The sequence below is a fragment of the Colias eurytheme genome, chromosome 3 (genome assembly GCF_061535395.1).
Source record: "Colias eurytheme isolate Ceu_HAF_F1 chromosome 3, ilColEury1 Martin Lab GWU primary, whole genome shotgun sequence".
Taxonomy (NCBI): domain Eukaryota; kingdom Metazoa; phylum Arthropoda; class Insecta; order Lepidoptera; family Pieridae; genus Colias; species Colias eurytheme.
Window position 1 is genome coordinate 8984605 of NC_142982.1, and position 22192 is coordinate 9006796.

Genomic DNA, 22192 nt, shown 5'->3' on the forward strand with positions numbered 1-22192 from the left:
CGGTTTCCACCACCATTTCCATAATATTATCCTACAAGTAGAAAAACACATTCGTGCGTGATTGTTTAGTGGTTAGCTTATATTACTATTCCCGTAAAAATTATTTTCATCGCTCCTTGCTGCAGTTATATTATGGTCCAGAATAGAAAGGCAGGACGAATGAAGCCCCAAACTTATATAGATCAAGAAAATGCGAGAAATTATCAATCAATAAATTCATTCACCATTCTAAATATTCTCCAATACAATTTATCTTAATCTTAAATAGCTATTTTAAAATACATTTTGATAACGTCCCCATTCTTAGCTTGACAATACTGGCATATGTATTATTGGCACTGGCCGCAATGCAACATCCATCACCAGATAAAAACATAAATGTGACGCCAGCCATTGTTTTGAGATCGAATGACAAACGTAAAGATTGATAGTCATTGTTAACTCTATCTCATTGTTAGGTAATGCACGGAATGGGCTTGCCGTAATTATGTGATCTGAGCATGTCTATAATGTATTAGGGCTACCGAAGCGTGACTAAGGTCAGTTATAGCGAATGTCGGATGTTGTGTCATTAAATTTGTATAAAATGTTGGTTTCGATGGACAGTTTTAACATTTGGGTTCGGTACTACTTATTTTATATTATTTAGCTATATAATATATATATAAAAACATTGATATCTTGCAGAAATAGACGGTCTTCTGAATTAAAAACAGTTTCATTTTATACTTAATTTATAGAAATCTCTATAGGCATAATTACGTGCATTAATTAGACTTCTCTTTTATAAAAGCGCTGGATATCAAAACAAAATTAAATATGGATATGTATATGGTGAACATATTATAATATAATTCTTTTCACTTTAAAAACTGATGATTAGTTGAGCTCAAATTTTTACACGATGTGACACGGCATGTTTCTGAAAATGTGAGCATAAAGGATTGGTTTTAAATATTTGCCCTCAATTCTCATCCATGCCACTATAATGTCCCACGGTGTAGCGTGGCAGCAGCTAGATGATAATGAAAGTTGATATACATATGTTCATTAGGTACATATTTTGTTTCTGCTCTCGCGGACATAAATAAAACAAGAGCAACTGATTATATAAACGTAACCACGTATTTGGGTATAAATTGTGTGTATAATTTAATCAGTCATCTATTAGTACTAAGATTAGTACAATACATGTAAAAATCTATTCATATTAGGTATCTTATTCTTAAGCTTCCTCGCATCCTCGCCTCATGGTTGAGCAAATTCGTTCACCTTTGGCCATTTCATAAATTGAAAGTGAAATTTTTTCTACTACTATGCAAAAGAGCTGCATATAAAATGTCATCAATTAGTGAAACTCCACTAACATGCGGTAGTGGTATCTCTGCCAAAAATATGAAAGTTCGGATGCAAATATGATCAAGATGATTATGAAGATTGGCAAGCGGCCCGCTTGGCGCTAATCCGTCGTTCCTACTACTACCTAAAATCTTAATATTGCATTTAGTTTGTGATTCTATTGTCACAGATATATGACTAAACAACCATAACGGAATTCTAACACGATACCGCAATACTTTTTATTCCTTATTTAATTTATCCGCATGTTGCTTTTATAGACAGGAGGTAAATAAAATAAACATAATATTATAATGTTAAGTATTAACTTATTTAATTCGCTAATGAAAAAAATAATTACAATTCTAATAAAAACTGCTGTGCAATCTAGAGAGTACTATCAATACTTCCAGCTTTGGTTTAGAACAGTACATCTATACACGGAAAATAATGAGCGAAATAAACTTTATGATTAGACCTCTACTATGAACTTGAAAGCTAATTAAATTTTTATATAAAATAGTTGCAAAAATGTGTGTATTTTTATTATGCATACTATGTTAGCATCATTAAAACGATGGGTTGTAAAAACGTAACGAGCAACAACTAATAGGAAATACATTGTATTACTTGTAACTGAGAACCCTAATGCAATTATTATGAACTTGCCTGTTCTATAATAAATCAATTTCTATTACAATGTCCATCAGATACTCAAATGCTTCAGTGAAATGTCCCCCATTACTCACAATTATCCTATTAGGGAAGTAAATACATACGGCTTTTATTTATGTAGGGTTGGCACTTTAAAGTTATAGAGATACATCATCCTTTTCTTAAATATTAATAAGCTCGTTATTTTGCTACTTACATGTCAAATCCTCTATTCAAACTCAAAAATATTCCAAATAGCCAATTATTCAAATAAAACATCACAGAAGTGTGATAATTCGTTTGGGATAAATTACGTTTAAGTATATTTTAATGGACGTAATACAATTTATGTAGAGCACCTACTCACTTTCTTTATCCAATCATTTTTTTTCGTGAAAATCTAGAAAATTTATTCAAACATGCCAATAGAGCGTAAGCTCTATATTTTATTTGATGAGAAAGTAAACGAAGCGACAGCCCTAGTGAATCGATAATCAAACGGAGCGTACAAAATAAATCTTCATTAAAGACAACATGTGGCTAGTGCGCGCTTACTCTTTATAAAAGCTTTGCCATCGTGTATATTTCATCGCTTTACAACTGTTTCTTATTTGCCTTCAACTTACCAACATAAATACTTCCGTAATTCTTAATGAGATCGAATGTATGTAAAGCTTTTTAGCTGAATGAGATAATTAATGACATTTTTAAATTGTGTCACTTATAAATTATAGGGCTTTAATTATTCTTAATTATTGGTTAAAACTTGTTTTTTTTATGTAATTCCAGTGAGAATTTTATCACATCTACATAATAGCTAATTAAAAAAGGTTTTATAAAAATCAAGTTTATACCAGTAAGTGATAATTACATAAATCTAAAGGAGAAAGTTAGTGCCCATTTTATATGTTCTTCCCATGTATTTAAATGATTAAAACGTTACGACTTCTTTATGATTTACTATTTCGTTCGCAATTATGTAACATAGTAACATAATACAATTCTTTGAATTAATTTGTGCTTAATAACTCGGAAATGATGATTGCATTTATTAACCGGTGTAAAATGTATTTATGTTAGTTTACATAATATGCAGTAGTGAATGAGATTTTTAATTTTTAGTTTATAAAATATTCATCGTATTGTTTACGTTTAGTCAAATTTCCAGAATATATAGGTAGTGGTAGTTAAACTAATTTTTAGGTACTTTCAAAGATCTCTATATATTTTTTTAAATATTTATTGGAATCGCAGAATCTTTAAATATAACCTAACATGAAGAATATGGCACGTCATTATAAAATAACCTTAAATGTAAAACAAGATTAAAACTAGGCAGTCTTTAGATCCGTAATTTCAAAACTGCTTAAGCAGCGAGAAATAAAATGCGAGAAAAGGAAAATCCATTTTACACTTATAGTTTAAATGGCATACTTTACGAATAAAAAGATGACTTTTCTCTTGAACTTTACAAACGTAATCAGCTTTTTTATATAGAATAGCGAACTTTAACGCGCCTGTAAAATTAATTAATGACTGACTTTTTGTCTTTTACAAAGTTTGTAATTTGATTGAAAAACTTTTGAGACCAATTATATTAAACGTAATGTTGTAATGGACATTTACATTAATTTCATTAATATCTTGACTTTTTTCCAAATCAATAATTAGTTCATGTAAACATACATAGTTTTTAAAGCCTATTTAATGAACGAATATTTGCTCTCAGGGTTACTTTCGTATTCTGACATTTTAATCTGAGTTACATCAGTCAAGTGTCCGTCAAAGTTCGTCATAAATGGGGTCTGGGTACTTACAGCGCACATCAAGTGTCTTTAACGTTAAATATAAAACAGAAATGTACAGTGAAATTTAATTAAATTCTTTGCTGAGTATTATTAAGCCTTGTGTTGGCATTAGTGTTCTGATTGCTATAAGAAATACCTATGCTAACTATATCCCCTTAGTTTAGTAGAGGAATTACTGCTTGTATAACATTTTTTTAACCCATTTTTAACTAGGTATATGTCTTTAATATTTGGTAAATTTTTAAGTAGAAAAACATTTTTTCATTGATGTGAACTTGGTGTGGACCAAATTTATATTTTCTGATTCAAAATATAAGTGGTAATACTTTATTTCCATGCACTAAAATATTTTTAATTCAACTTTGAATCACATTGAAACGAACTTAATAATATTAATCAAACGTAAAACCGCCAACAATGAAACGTGTTTAGTGTCTATGACCATAAATTATTATAGACACCCATAACCTACGCATAGACAATTGACCCTTATAACACAAGACGTCTTCAAAGATCAGCATTTAGTGGGCAAGTATGCGAGGTGAGAGGCGCGGGGGCGGGCGTAGGCGCAAGGCTACTTGCACAATGCACCGATAGAGTTTTAGCTGGAGTGGAAACGTTGTTTTTATGAACTAATTAATTTTATATTAAAAAAATTCTTAAATTTTAAATACAAATATATGCTGCTGCTATAAAAGGTTCTATGTTAAACAGTATACCTACCTTGCAAGTAGATGCATCGTTCGTTAATAAATGCGTCACGTAGATATCTGTTCCAGATCTTTATCCGTAGATGCTACGTAAATATATAATAATAATAGCCTTACGATTAAATGTATAAGTCGATACTAAACTAATTAAAATATTTATTTATTAGGTAAGCAGTATATTCAGTACACTAATTATAATTATTAGTCATTTCTCTCTTTAGTACTGTTATAATATTTGAGGCACTGACAATTATCGTTTATTTTGTTTCCAGAAATACAGAAATAGCGAATAATAAACGTCTCTGTGACGCCTTTCTAACCATATTCGCTAATACTGGCAACCCGTCTTATTTACACTAGCTGAATGCTAATCTCTGAACTCCATATATACAACGTCCTACGCCATTTAAAGTCGTATTTAGCAATTCCTACGTGTGTCACAATAAACCACTATAAATTAATTTAAGAACAAAGTCAAAGCGCACGCCTTAACACGGAGATTTAGACTTAAATCAATGTTTAAAGTTTCGAGTTTTACCCCAAAAACTTGCACAATGCAAAAAATTTTTTGGAAAAAATACTTGATGTAACACGAGCATAATTCGATTGTAATATTGAGGCATTTCTATTGCACAATATATATATATATTATTGATATTTCAGAAGTTTTACCGGGTGCTACAGGATACCGTGTACCTTTATATAAAGACGGAACATTGGTTACTTGCATAAAACATTTGGTGTTACAGGATATGCTTCTAGCATTGAATTTACTTTTTTGTAGATAAATCATAAATGTAACATTGGAGTTAGTTAGGTATAATGTGTTGGGGAAAAACATTTCAAGAAAAAGTGAGTAGGTAGGTACTTTTTGATCGGCAAACCCACGCTAACTTTAGTGTCGTAGTTTCATAAAAAGGGTATGTTTTCTATACCTACACAATGAAAAATCTCATACCATACCTATTATAATAATATCTACATATAAAAGATCTAAATTCTAATGATGTATACTTTTCGTCGCGACGAACTCTCTTTGAACTAGAGTAAGTAAATATTGTAAAATTCTTCTTTCAATTTGTAAATGGATGTGAAGACTATATAATTTCATATTTCTCAGTTGAGATCATTGAACCCGATAAAGTTGTTTGTACATTCTTCTATATGGCGAAGTCAGTCTACAATGTTGTGTGACACTATGCAATTTAAGTAATGCAATCCTATGTAGACTATTCCTTTGCCAATAAAAACTTTTAACATAAAAAAATGGTTTAATTACTGTAATAATATAAATTATAACTGCGTCTCATCGTTCTAAAGAAGCATGCTTCACAAATTAACACGCGTGAATGAGTACTTAGAAGATCATTGAAGCTCAGAATAAATAAAAGTTCTATAAGATATTATATTGTAAAAGAATTATGTCGCGCCCTTTAGACATTGTGTAGACTGTAGACAATAGCTCAAGAGCTGCAGAGCTTATTCACGTTGAATTTTGCTTGCATTAACTTTTTTCTCTCGATAGTGTACCCGTGTAAACCTAATATTCTTAAGCTTTTTAAAACTTTATTAGATAAGTATTTCTCATCCCTTATTATTATTGATGTGACTATTGCGGATGTTTAGTCGTTTTACGTCAAAAGACGTAACATAGTATAATACTAAAGTATTTAATAATATTAAACGGATATCCATACTAATATTATAAATGCGAAAGTAACTCTGTCTGTCTGTCTGTTACTCAATCACGCCTAAACTACTGAACCAATTTTCATGAAATTTGGTATGGAGATATTTTGATACCCGAAAGAAGACATAGGCTACTTTTTATCCCGGGAAAATGACGCAATCCCGGAAATCCCACGGGAACGGGAACTATGCGGGTTTTTCTTTGACTGCGCGGGCGAAGCCGCGGGCGGAAACCTAGTAATTAATATAATTATAATTGATATAATTGTTCATGAATATTCTATAGTAAAATTTAATTTACAAATGTTTAATATATTTTACGAATAAACAGGAGATACCGTGTACCTAATTAATAATCTGTATGTGTATAATATAAATAATGTATACCTACTACAATGAAGCTTGTTAATTAAAAATAATACAAAGACCAAGTGAGCTGAGAACAAATTGTTGGTTTACAACGCCTGAAACGCTGTATGTAAAACAATTTATAAATAATACCTTCGAAACAATAGCCAATTGTTTGTTAACATTGACATTCATGTATTTTTTTATGATTTCTCAGCAACATCGTCTGTACGTCATTCGCCAATTTAATTACAACGGAATTATTAAAAACTAACTTTGAAGGACAAAGTATCAATACTATATTTTCTAAATGAAATACTAATTGAATGATTTTTTACAGAATTTGAAAAGTTAAATTAAGCATTATAAAACTGTGCTTACTTTTTGTTCTATTGTATACTTTAAACAGTCTACTAATGATGATGTTTGACGAATGAACACACACATCAAATTATCATTAGGTGTATACAAAATATATGTTTGTTAACAAGGCTTTTTATTCAGCTCTAAAGAAAGTATTAACAGCCCTTTTCTAACAACATGTTTCGCCGCTGTAAGCCGCTAAACTTTATAGTCACTGTCACGCTTTCAATAAAAGTGACTTGTTATTTTATTCCGTTACGTATAATCACTATATGGTGCTATTTGAGCGAATTTTTAGCGCGGATTGCATTAATAAAGAGAATTATGTAAATAACACAGTCATAACAGACGATAACACAATAGCATAACTACGTTACTCAGATTAAATCATTTGGTCCATTGAAAAGTTACATTTGGGGTTGCATTTTTTAGAGGACGCAATTTTATTTTTTTGATGTGTAGGGGTGGTCAGTGTGAAGCTATCACCAAGTTTGTGGGGTCGCCACCCTTGTCCCACGGCCGCCATCTTGAAAATAGCGGTTGATATGGTTTTTACGATATATCTCTTAAACTATTTATTTGATAAAAAAAATTGTTCACATTATTTGTTGCAAATTAAATACTCTACAACTTTGATCCTGCAACTTTTTGTCGTAGAACTATAAATAAAAAAGTTATAAGCGAAAATGTTCAGAAATTAGAGATATTTATATTTCTCAATAAAACTTTTTTTTATAATTTTACGTAGAAATGATATTTGACCATTTTTGTAGATTGTTTTTCGAGGAACAACTTTTATTTACAACATTTTTTCATTAATTAAATAGCTAAGGTTTTACAGCGCTCCGAAGTGAGCACTAATTTTCAGTACTCTGAACTATACAGTATACTTATATTATGTGTGTACTAATAATAATTTGTCATCAGTAATGGTTTTTTTTGTTATTATAATATTTTTAATAATTAATTTTGCAATATCACTAATAATTAATTATTGAATCTTTTCCCCACCACCCAGGAGGTAGAGCAGGAAGCGCGACTTTTTTTTACGTCGAAAAGCAGGTCTGAAATGTTCTGCAGTGTGCTTCTATTGTTCTGGAGTATGAGAAAAGAGCCAATAGCCAATATATGTATAGTTAAGAGTACTGAAAAATAGTACTCACTTCAGAGCGCTGTAAAACCTTAGTTATTGACGTTATGAAAAAATGTTGTACATAAAAGTTGTTCCTCGAAAAACAATCTACAAAAATGGTCTGATATCATTTCTTCGTAAAATGATAAAAAAAAGTTTTATTGAAAAATATAAATGGCTCTAATTTCTGAACATTTTCGCTTATAACTTTTTTATTTATAGTTCTACGACTAAAAGTTACTACACCAAAGTTCTAGACAATTTAATTTGCAACAAATAATGTTAACGATATTTTTTTATCAGTTAAATAGTTTAAGAGATATATCGTAAAAACCATGTCAACCGCTATTTTCAAGATGGCGGCCGTGGGACAAGGGTGGCGACCCCACAAACTTGGTTTTAGCTTCACACTGACCCCCCCTACACATCAAAAAAACAAAATTGCGTCCTCTAAAAAATGCAAGGTTAGGGCTAAAAAATGTAACATTTCAATGGATCAATTAGTAAATTCTTATTTTATCTGTGAAATTGCGCAATGCGTTGCAATGCAGCAGCGGTGAGCTGTGAGCTCTAACCTTTCATTTAGTAATTCCTCTTTAGATGGATGTAGCGACTAATAAACCAAATTTTATGACACGAATAAACCGTGTTGCTGTTTTTGTTTCAAACAAATTTAAAGTAAACAGATACATATCAAAATATTTACACAAATATAATTCAAAGTAGGATTTTAAATGGTAGATTACTTATCATTTTAACAATTATTATGTTCAACTCATATTCTTTACTCTATAATACTTTATGTTGGCATCAACTTCTGGGCGTGTGTCTCTTTACGATCAATATAATCATAGACCCATCAACTCATTTTCCTTCCTCATAAAAAGGACATTGACGAAAATACGTGACAGTTTATTAGTACATATTAATAATATTAAAGTTTATTATAACTTTCAGATATAAATGGTCCTTGGTATCACGCTTATCAGATTAATGAAATAACATTTTAATTATACAAATCTCGACCTCCATATCTTTATACGGCTGACGGCTAGGCTGGATTTTGCATACAATTGGTAGGGTCTGAAAGGGTTAGACGATTTACAGTTTCACTAGGGCTGTACAAAAGTCGCGAATGTGGGGACTTCAGAAGTCTCATATACAAAGTAAGTGCGAGGCTCAAGTGTCGCGACGTTTTACGATACCATCGAGTTGTATGTTTCGAGACACTTGGTTTTATCGTCGGCTGGATTTATTTAAGGACTCTACACACAATTGCCCCAATTTTAGCGTTGTTAATGATAGTGCCAGTGGATTACGTTGTAACTTGATTTATTGTTTTATCTAGGCTGCGACAAAAAGATTTTATTTTCTTAGATTCTTTCTACAGTTTCTTACAAAAGTATGGAACCTTATTAATTGGAGATATACTGACAAAGGTCAAGTACACAACGAGTTTAATTAAAGTTTCAAGTAAAAAGAATATACTTATCATCTCATTGTTGTGTGAAGTCATTATACTTGTTTGTTCTTCTTAATAAAAAGAGCACAATAAACATGAAACCATGAGATTTCCGTACCCATCTGAGCTTCCGTAACATTACATAAGTAAATAAGCTAAACCTCGGTTAATCTGTATAATCGTGTGTAATCTACATAATGTAAAGTAATTGTGAGTATGAGAGTGTAACGAGGAAATGAGTTCAGTCGCTTGAATGAGCGCCGCGTGGGTTTCACGGTCAGCTGACCCCCTGCACTGCCCACGGATATTGATGCAATCGTTGTGACATGAATTCATATTGCTGACTGCTGTACCAGACACCAATGGTAAGATTTGACAACTCGTAGAAAAGAGCGCGAAATTCGTTCGATTTTTAAATTGATTTGCACCACAGACAATAGAGCAAGAAGTTAGATACTGGTACACAATTTGAATTTGAAAATTAATGATGGAAATAAACCTTTATTAATGACTTTAAATATTAAGGTCGTATATTTTTTAAAAATAATTAATGTGCATTTACCTAAATATGTATTTATTTTTAATTATTGACTTTAACCTCTATTTAATTAAGTACAGCTACCGTCAGGTTTCTTCACATATTAAAAAAGTTACCTAGCGTGTCTATGTAAATACAAAAATGTCTGTGCAAAAATGGAAGAAAATCATAGAGTCCATAATATTATTTTTTTGCGAAAAGAACTACAGTGATATATTTTATACTAAAGTAAAGCTAACTGCTTTCGAAACTTTCGTACAGAATCGTCTCACAAGATTTCTTGTTGATTTTATTATACGGGTTCGATGTTTACTGAGATAATAGTAAGTAATAGAAATTTACAATCCTCGCCTGGGCTATAACTTGTTTTTAAGTATATCAATCCTCCTCAATATATTCGGACTTACTAACCTTGAAACTTTTTAGATCGCTACAACCACTATTATTGTAACATTGTGAAGTAATTGTAACAAAAGAAATATAAACGAGACTCGTGAAGCAAGAGGAAGTAAATACAGCATAATTTACAGTATTTCAAACTATAACAACGTAGTCCTTTGTGAACGATTGGTCGCTCACTGTTGCGTGTTTTACGTAATGAGTGTGGCTGAAGTATATTTAATTACACGCGCCAAACTTTATAATAATTGTGTTTTAAACATTCAGCGAAATTATTATTCTGTAGCCGTCTACTTTATATTCAATTCTGGTAAGCATATTTCTAGTTAAGTAAAATGCTATTTCTATTAAAAAGAAACCTTACCTATAACTTATACTTAAATCTTGACTTGTAGATAGCTAAGTCTTCTTTCTCAAAGGTATGATAAATAAGTATTACTTATTTTCAACACAGCTTGATTCGCATTAAATATTCAGGTGAAATGAGGTTTGTGTTGTCTCCGCTCATACTCTGTGGTTTTAAGGAAAAAGATCAACTCATTGGCACCTCCATACAAACTTTTAGATAACATTTAACATCAATTTATATGCAAATAAATGAAAAATTCACAAAATTTCATGAACAATTCGAGTCAGTCGTTAGTTATTTAAGCTTACGACTTCAAAGCCGCAGCCAAATTCACATAAATCCACAACAAAATAAAAAGGTTTGTAGTCCAGTGCGGCCTTTTCATTCCGAATGTAGGCGTTTAACCTGTACATTTGTAGGTACACAACATAAAATCATTCACGATGACACAGTTTCACACGGACGCATAAGGAAAGTGCATATTAACATGACTGCATGCATGAATGGATTTTTTACACCTACTTAATGTAAAATCGAGTATTATTTATAATTTCTTTAGTCATAATTGGACACATTATTAATAGACATATTAAATCAACATTAAATTATGTCGAGACTTTCACTAAATAAATTACATCTAATAATTTTGTACTAAGTATGCTTTTTTATAATTGCAAGTACTTAAACTATGCAAAAAATCCAATAAATTATGTTGATGGAATTTACGCAAAAATAAAATGGCAAATAATATTTATGAGTTTGCTCTTCATTAGTCAAATAAGTTTCAACAGTGACCTTTACATTGACCCACTGATTGGAATATCAGATATTATAATGACAACTTACAACTAACGTAATATTATTCTTCAAGTAAGCAAATTATGTTTATTATGATGAGAAGCAATAATATGAAAAAGGTGGTAATATTTTATTTATCGTACAATCTTTAAGTTACCTAGATATTATCAGCATCATTAACTTTTCTTTATAATTAATAATAGACTATAAATTCAAAATCAAATTTATATGAAAATATAACTTATTTTTAATTATAAGTTATAACACAACATAATACTTATTCATCAATACGAATTACTATACTGGATTAAGGATAATTATTTTTAGGCGAATAAAATTTACGTAAAAATAATTACACTCAACATTAGCAGGAAAACAATTTTGAATATAAACATTTCGTTCGTTTTCCTATCAACATTATTATCTCGAATAATTTACAATTAAATGTTACTTCTATAATAGCTCCAACAATTATTCTTACGTGTTACGAAACAAAATTACTCCAATTACAATTTATTTTCTGAATAGCCTTGTTCTTCATGAATTCGTCATAGCGCCTTTACACAGTTGCTTGTATAATTCTCCGAACAAGTGAAGTACACACTACCTACACATAATATAATATGACGAATGCATGTTTAAACAGATGATTGTTTTATCCTTAAACACAAATATAATTTTGCGAGTACGCTACATTTGAATTTAGCAACTACATAATTGTTAAACTTATAATTCTTCACATATTCACTCATTTTATTTTATAATTATCTACATATAAGGTGACTGTAATGTGAGTAGCATTCTTGATATTTGCCACTTAGAATTTTATATAATTTGCAAAATTATACACGGAAAATTTATGGAAAATTAATTATAAAAAATTGCAATGAAAAAAGTAAACACTCAAAAGCATAAAGCGCGCGAAATAATAGTTGGCGCCTTTTTAATAATAAGACTTGCTCTGAAACAATATGTTATTTAGGTACAGCACTTTCAGCCTAAACAGATATGGAACTAATATTTTACACTTCCATTTACTATCTCGCTGCAGGCGGCAACAATTTTTCAGTGCAAGACTATCTTTTGAGACTTTTGTTATTGCATTTTCAAAAATTGGTACCTAATTACCATTAAGTCGACGTAATTGCAACAATTTATAAGTTTAAGTTTTGAATGGAAATTATTTTTTAAGACAGCACACGATGTATTTAGATAGTTCTACGTGTTAGTAGTTCAAACAAGTCTTATCTAGGACGATTCATTCCCAAGTGAAAACAGAAATCCCCGCTCGTCCAAGATGCGAAGGTTCTTCAACGATGAATGAATTCATTGTGAAATGCATATGTGACAAGACAAATAAATTGTTCGATCAGAATTAAAATAAAATGACCAACATTTAATTATATTAGTTCACTAATAGTGCAAAATAATAAATCAAATCACATAGTTATATTATCAAAATACTGATTCCTATGAAAAAGCCACAATCCGATCAAGCCCAATTTATTCGAACACATTATTATCCTACTTAATTGGACGGCGAGTAAATATCGATATTGGAGTCGTGATTTAAATCCGATATTAATTTATATCATACAGAAGTCAACGAGAACGTACAATATAATATTTGCGTTTACACCGTCACAATTAAAACCACTCGGTGACCCCTTTTGAGGGGTCTTTAACCTGTAATGACAACAGGCTTATGGTTAGATCTATTTTTTTCTTCTTCACTTTTTCATTATTAATTTCCACATAACAGTGGACTTAGTATTCTTTTTTCGATGTTTGGTTTTTACTAAAAAGAGAGAATCAATAAAAAAATCATTGAACACAAAGCTATTGTCTACACTCTAGAATTATGGGTGTTTATAGGAAGTTATGCTTCTTCTTATCCGGATACCGCATACATGACGATTTGCCTGAGGTTTGTAGATAAACGGAATTTAATTATACATCCAATGTATCAATTATCAAGATATTCCATTACCTAAGTAGGCAAGAAGCTATATTTATCCAGTATCCTTATTGAACTAAAAATTACCGATGATGTATTATGAGATTTGGTCTAAATTATTATAAGGAAACAAATATAACACTTTATTCGTACATACAGTACCTATACCTGGTCTACAAAAGTAATGTAGCGCAACTTAACAACGCTCCTTAATAAATATTATTAATTTTGACACGGTCTTATAATTGAGAGCCGTGAGATGGAAAATTTCAAGTTAGAAGGAAATTCCAACTAAAATATTTAGCGTTTCGTTAGCAGCAGTATAATTGAGTTGAATGGATCGCTAATAGGGCTGGAAATATCTATTGAAAATAGCCCCTGGGCATATGAATATTAAACTGGGTATAAGCTCTATTATATGTACGTTTAAAGTAATTCCGTAAATAAAATATTGATAGTACTTACTGGAATAATTAAGCATCTAGACTACGGATAGTTAACTGCAGGTATATGTAGATGAATACAAACAATTAATGATTGTCAAATACAAAATAGGCTTTCCATTCAAATACAGCCTGCTATAATTAACGACGTAAATAATTACCAAATGTAAATGAATAATTTGTGACTGTTATGTAGAGACTAATTAATTGAATACATATCCAAGTGCGAGGTAGGTATTAACAACCCAAATAATTGAAATTATTTATTTAAGCGCCAAATCTCTGTTCCCTTGCGATGACGTCATGGCCTTGATTCCTCATCACTCGAGTTAATGAAACTTAATTTTTTGAGGCAACAACCCTGATTAACAGGCGCTGATCGTAGATTCTAGGTAATTTATTCGGCTTGCAAAATAACGTAATTAAATTGGAGCTCAAACTAATGATCCTTAATCTCTGTTTGCCAAGCTAAAGAGCTGGTTCCTTGACACCTTCAGACATCATTTAGATATAAATACTAGCGAACTGAACGTAATTTATAAAAATACCATAAAAAATGAAATGAAAATAAAATTATAGGATCTTCCAATTTGAAATATAAGGTTTTTACAATAAAGTTGAATGCAATTACACCGCAAGGGTTGCAACTTGCAGGCAACAATAAATTTTTGCATAAAATCAAGTGAAAAACAGCTAAATCAAATTGTTTATTAGCTAGCAGCTAAATTAAAAAGTGTCAATTTTAATTCTTCGGTTTCTAAATTAATTATTTCTAAAATCCACCTTCAATTATTTTAAGTACATATTTTTATAATTAGGTTTGCAACCTCCAAATTCTGCTGTCTTGTATAATTACTCACGTCATGAGTCTGCTTGCAAGGAAAATGAATTGTTTTTGAAATATTGAATGATGGAAACCGGCCATCATATATACAGTCACTTCAGTCAGTTCACTGTGTCATTTACTTCTAAAATAAGTTTACGTTACCAACACTTTATTACACATTATTACGCACCTAATTACCCCATGACGAAATCAAAGATATCTCATTGCGTGTGCAATGACAATCAAGCAAAATTCTCATCACAGCATAACTTGTCTGCTCTGTGATGTGAAAGTGAAAGTGCTTACACAAAACAACAATCTTGCCGAATTTAAATGGCCAATGTCCGCCATAGACGCTGCGTCGTGATCACAATCAAGAACCAAGTGTCAAATGAATAATTACACGCACGTTGTAATTGCTCATTTATTTACATAATGAGCATTAAAGTAAGCTTAATTGGAGGATAAATTTTAATTAAATCACTCATAGACTTCATTTTAATCTAAATTACTTTATTATGACAAATATTCTGTGCCATTTACTCGTAAATCAAAATACCTACTCATATAAATTAAAACCTCTCAATATTTAAAATGACAACAGATTTAATAATACTTGTTAAAATATAAGCTAATTTATTATTAAACAGATTCAGACCACAAAAATATTTAACAGTTTCTACGAAACACAAATATGACTAGAATTTAGATGGACTGGACACTGTCGCTTTTCCCTCTTTTTATTCAATAGACAGGTTTATTTCTATAGTGCGTGCCATGAGATAAATTCCTCACTTAGCTTTAACAACTAACAAGTTAGCGATACAGCAAAACTTTCTACTCACTCTACAGTATACACTTAAGATTATTATCAATAAGTCAACTTGCCATATAATTGTGAGAAACATCTAATTTATAGATAAGTTTTAACATACAACTGATAAAAGCTAGCAATAAAACTTAAAGTGAATGGAGAGTTCCGAGTATTTAAAAACATGATTTTTATCAACCGTAAGCATTTGTGAATAATTATTACAATTATTTCTTTTTATATGATTGTGCGGCACTGGCATATCAAATAAGTCGTAAATTATAAAGCATACAAACTTTTATTTGCTAAATAAAATTAATAGCCATACGAATTAATCTCATCTCAAGCTTTTCCACTTTATTAGCTAAATTATTAACAATAGATAAGATCGCGTCATAAATCGAGATAGGATTGAGGAATAACTGTTAAGTATTAATGGTTTCCTAGGATCGCGTGCCGGCGTGACCTTGGGTCTTGGAACTTAGAATCAAGTTTTACACGTACCCCGAGTACGAGTTTCGCCTTATCGCCTACCGCAAGGTGAACCTGCATACATTATGTCACGCCTACACCCACAAACAATGAATCGAAGTCTTGTTACACTCATTATATTATTTAAAGATCCGCATGCGCTTACCGAGTTAAAAATTCATTACAAATCTTCTGGATCGCGTAGTTGTAGAATAACGTCATCGCAAGTTGATGGTAACGCAAATCATGATTAAAGTACGTAATAATATGTACGTCATTAAACGTCAATTGTTATTATCTTTCATATCAACTGAGATTAATAATCTTTTATATTAATATTTGGTTAATGTGTAGGGGGGTTATTCAACCCGTTTTCAGCAATAATTATGCAAAATTGAACAAAGCGTATGAACTCTACCAAAAGCGCTCTATAATATTATAATGCACTTCACAATGTTTCTGTTCTCGTTATCCGCAAATTGGCACAGACTAAATATTCGTATAAAATTAGAACAGTTCGCATGAACCTAGCTCATTCCCATTTGACATGTTAAGGAGTTATATTACTTCATTATAATATAAATGGAAACATAAATAACAGAGTAAGAAAATCTACAAAATATGGATGTTTTAACAATTTATTATAGGCATTATTCTTCTAAAATATTCAGATCAATTTCAAGTAAATCCTGTCCACAACATTTTAAAGAATAATAATTAAGTAATAAAACAGACGGGTAAATTTATAGCCATTTTTCATGTCAGTTTCTTATTAAAATAAAAACATTATGTTTGCATACAGCATATATCCAGTAACACTAATACAATTGCAAATCTTTAGCGAAATATTTAAATCACGTTGCTCTTTCACAATGAATGTTCCACATTGCTTTTTGATCACAAGAAATCTGGTCCATATGCGTGATATTACGATATTTCACGGCACCACATGAAACAATCTTGTTGTTACGAAAGTGTCCCAATGAAGAATAATCGTAACAATTGCGTTTAATTGCCTTTAAACGTTTCCGTACCACTTACCTAATGTTTCCTACTGACCAAGTAATTTCGTTCTTCCTGGCTAGGGACCATCATAGAATAATCATTATGTATTGCTAAATCTTTCAATTTAGATTCTATTTATATGAGACACATACCAAATTGGCTCGCTTTTGGTAAATCATATTATAGAGTATCAATAAATAATATTATAGAGTTCTCGCAATTAATTCTTTCGAGACTGTTGTTAAAACTTACGAAAAAAAAATGAAAGTTAATTGAATAAAATAGGCATCAAAAAATTCTTACTTAATTAATATTATGTAAAAAAATTATCTGCCTTAAAAGAGGCGTAGCTATAATTATTTGAATGACCCTGTATATTACGCGACCTAGTTGAAATTCTCGGATTTGATGAGTACTGCATGATTTCGTTCACTCGTATGCAGTCATCTCAAGTCGGCCGTTCGGCGCTGGGCGTTAGCCAAGTCAGTTCTCGTCGTTCTGTGTTTAAATTTGGAACACTTTTTTTTCATAGCATAGATATTATACGTCCGAGGTGAACAATCTTTTAGAGCGTCGATTTAACAGATAATATAGGCGTCGAAATCAAAATGCATGTACTTATTAATGCATTTTTAATTCAAATTTATAAGGAAAGCTGTTTCCTATTGGAGTCGTACTGTCGACTTGCTTGTATTTTATATATTGTATTTTGGCCGTGTGTAATTAATTACTGTTGAATTAATTCAATGTTTACAAACGTTGTAGACAATAAAAACATATAGAGCACGGCTTACATGGAAATAAGCAGATATTTTCATTTGAAAGTCCGATACAATGCGTAGCGTTGCTCCGTGACGAGAATGATTTCGATCACATCCTGTTCATTGCTGCTTGTGATTCCACGCGTGTGCTTTACTACTGTTATGTTTTACCTACACGAAAATGTGGGGCACTGGCCTTTGGATTATCTAGTTAGCGACCTAATCTTCGCTATTGTGACCAACATTTGAGGGAAAATGTTGCTAGACAACGCCCGGTCACAGATAATGTCAAAGATGTCAAAAGAAAGATTCAACATATTGTGATGTCTTATAAATTGCTGTGTTACAATTTACGTAATAGACATGTTCGTGTCAAATTCAATACTGTGCGGTAGGATAGTGTTAAACAATTGACGATGGCCAATTAACCGCCTAATTGATGTAGGAACACGTAAAATAACAAGCAATTTGTGTCAACTGGCGATCCAATCCAAAGATTATCACACGCCTATCACGCAGTAACAATTTTCACAAACGCAATCTAAATTATCTTTACATAATCAAATTCTCACGATTGCTTTCGTTGACCTTTTTTACGTTAAAATTGTCATATCACAAATTTATCCGCTTTTTTAATTTGTGTTTAATGAAAGAGCAATATTAATGTGAAACTGTACAAGTTATTAATTATAGTAAAAATATAATTTTTCTAATAAATGTGCCGGTATGAAATTGTGAAATAAGCTAGAGTTCGGCATATTAACTTTAATTTGTATTTTATTTTACAGTAAGTTAAATGGCTGCTAGTTAATGCTAGTTAACAATGACTCCTAGTTTTAAGTACCTATATTATGAAACTGGATGCAATCTAAGAACATTATATAGCCCCTCGGAGTCTTGGACAATGTAGAACCCGTATGGCATTAGAACGAATAACAATCTTGTTTTGTTACAGTCTGCGACCTCTGTTTTAATCAACTCTCGGAGAAACCGCAACCATTTTACGCAAGGAAAATAAAGTCAAGTTTAACTTGAGATTTCGTAATGAAATAATGATTCATTGAGTTTCATTGACACCGTAATCAGAAAATAAAAAGTTACCTACTCAGGATTTACTCATTGAACTATTTATATGGTTAATAATAAATCGTGTTTCCTCATAATATCAATCTAAAATATTATTCATCATAGCCCTCATAGATATGGAAAAAGCTATTATAATTCGGGTTCAACGACTAAGTGACTGGCAAAACGACAAAAATGTGATGTACTGCGCCAGCTCCTACAGTACCTACTAATGAGACGCGATCATGTTTTAATTAATTGAACACAGCATATTCTCCTAGTTCATTGTACTTATTCGCTGCCATACATGGACATCTTGAAACCTTTTTAGCTTTAAAAATGTTGATAGCAATATGGCAAAGCCATTTGTAGAGTTTATCTCTGGGCAGTGTTGTTTTTATAAACATTTCGATAAGACTCGAAACATCTTTCAATTGTTTGGAATTATTTGTGCCGTCAATAACAAAAATAGCTCATATTCACCCTTGAAAGCCTTGTTTATCGCTTCTGGCGTAAAAACGAAACCTTATTTATTGATTGTTACGACGAAATGTATAGAATATAAAGAAAATATTATTAAAGAAGAACACATGAACAGATATAATAACGAATTCATAAACACGCATTTTAATAGCTGATGTCACCTTTGGTAGCACGGATGATGCTGTATTCATCGCCTCTACAGAAATAACAAGATGTATAAATAGTTTAACATCTATACTATGTATTTATTTACATTCGCACATTACCATTTGTCCATACACACGAGTTTGATGACGACAGAACAAACAATGCAGCACACGAATAATTTACTTTGCCCAAGGTTAGATATTTACTTAGCTAAAAATATTACTAAATTTTTCTCAACCACCTAACTAACCTGTGCTCTATTGATGACGTCGTGAGGTCCTCGCCATGTGGTAGCGGCAGGAGATTTTCTTTTGGCTAGTTCTAAAGTAGCTTCACTGGGACAACGTTCGAACATAAGTACGCGTTCTGCTACGGATCCTCTGGTGAGGAATGGTCTGACAGGTGTCTGTCCTGTCGCAGATGCAGTCTCTGCTGCACCTGCACTAGAAGCCCTTCTAGCCCGGGCTTCAAATTTTGACCTCGCTTCGGTTACATGTGAACCAAGAGAAGCCCGTCTCTCACCACTAGCCCCCGCTGATGGTTTCCGTGCACCGGTATCGAGACGATCCTGGTATCGACTTTTAGCATAATCTACTAAAGATATTGGTGGAACTACATCAGGACGCTCTGATGGGCGTTCTGCAACAACTCCACCGGTTCTTAATGCCCTAAGGAGACGTTCCTCTTCACGTGCTACTTCAAGACGCATTGCTGCAGAATCTCCTCGCCTCACGTTAGCCACAGTTCCTGTGCCATTGCGTTCAGGTACCAAGTCTGGAGGAAGATTCATTTCCATAGTTTCTCCCGCAGTTTCTAAATGTTCTCGTCTCAGTTCCGGTCTCTGTTCTCGCCGAATGTCGGGCCTCTGCTCTCTTATTTCTGGGCGGTCTCTGCGGAATTCGGGTCGTTGTTTTATTTCAGGCTTCGGTTCTGGTTTCGGCTTTGTACGCAAACTGTCTGCCAGTTTTAGGCCGGGCGTGGGCCTACATGACAAAATTTCAGTAGGAGCAAGGCCGCGCGCTTTCCATGTTTGATAAATCGCTTCCGCATGATCCGATATCTGTTTTGCAATCGCTGCAATGTCTTCTTCACCGGTGTCTATCTCGCGGCGAGCTGTGGCGGCCATGGCTGGGCCGCCCGCGTCTTTCCGCGAGCTTCGCACAGTCAACTCTAATAATATCCGGGGGTATCCATGAACTCACAAAGCACTATAACACTGAACACGGGAATGTGAGCACACAATTCACTCAGAGCTGAAAGAGACACTCGGAACAGCTGTTAAGATTGGGCGCGCGTGGGGGAGTAAACAAAGGCGATCGCGTTGACGAAAGTATGAATGTAGCGTCGGCGGCGACAGACTACAAACCGGCGGCGGCTCGTGGCGCGGACTGCGGCGCGAGCCGGGAGGCCGGAGGACGCGCGCCGGCCCCGCGCCGCTCCCTCCCGACGCGGCCGCTCCCGGCACATGTCCTCCTTGCTCACTCGCTTAGCACCTGATAAAATTACAATTACTCTACTACGAGTCTAGACACATCGATACTTTCCACGCGGTTTATCATACCACCCACGGTATGGATTGCATTGAAGTTAATTCGATACTTATGAATTATAATAAAAAAAAATTGTTTTTAAAATTAGATTTAATTTTAAAAACAATTATTTAGTGGCAGATGAATTTGAAATTTAACCCATGTTAATACAATATGTTAAAGCTTGGCACAATAAAAATAGGATTGAATTAATATCAAAAGTTGCTTGGAATTTTAACGCCATAAAGGTACACCAGAGTATAAAATACGCTATTCCATATTTTGTATTTAGTTAAACGTTTTAACGTTTATATAATACACATTTCTCCTCTATCCTAGAGATAGCACGCTAACCTTGTAAAATATAAAATAGAGCCGATTTATAACAGCTCTACTTCGAGTACCTATTCTATTGATTCAATTTTTAATTTTAATTTTTTTACTGCTAATTATGTGTGTGTGTGTAAAATTAAAATTTAAAATATTGGTATGAGTACTAAAGATAACTTTCGATTGTCCTATTTCAAGTAAATCTTATCTCTTAAAAATATACAAACGGATTTAAAATCCAAGTGTTGTACCTAAATACTACAAAGATTATCTACATTTATTTTAATAAAATGAACGAACTTGTAAGTAAATATTTGAGGGGCTTTGTTCCTAAATTTTATAATTATTAAATAAAAAGCAATGTAACGTGAATTAGTCGATACCGTAACAAATATTTTAAAATTTATTCACTGTCACTTGTCAGACCTTGCCTCGGAAAGGCCCCTAAAGTTTTGGAAATTAGGTCAAAATCAGCGGTACGAAATTGCGCAAATTGTCCTATAAAATTCGGGGGATATGATACTGTATGTTATAGCAAGACTCATTGAATATTCTGTTTCCTTGGGGTCACTTTACAGCATTACATATTTAACATGTGCATGCAACACGACAATATGTAATCTCTTTTGATGAAGGTTCTCAATTCATAATGGATTTACACTGAAAAAGCGTAACCTTACTATAGATTATTAGTGTTTTCATTAACATATTTCATAACTTTCATTCGCCAAAACTGGCATAGATCAACAAACAAAGTCGATCCCGTGTAAATTCCA

At 32.3% G+C, this 22192-nt stretch overlaps 1 protein-coding gene across 1 annotated transcript in view; it reads right to left on the reverse strand.

Moving 5' to 3' along the window:
* Positions 1-20965, reverse strand: part of LOC149909839 (uncharacterized) — an 89290-nt gene extending 68325 nt beyond the window's left edge. The window contains exon 1 of the mRNA XM_090119967.1: positions 19808-20965. Coding sequence (XP_089976093.1) covers positions 19808-20683 — 876 coding nt within the window. The 5' untranslated portion in view covers positions 20684-20965. The remainder of the gene's footprint in view (positions 1-19807) is intronic.
* Between the last annotated feature and the right edge of the window lie 1227 nt (positions 20966-22192).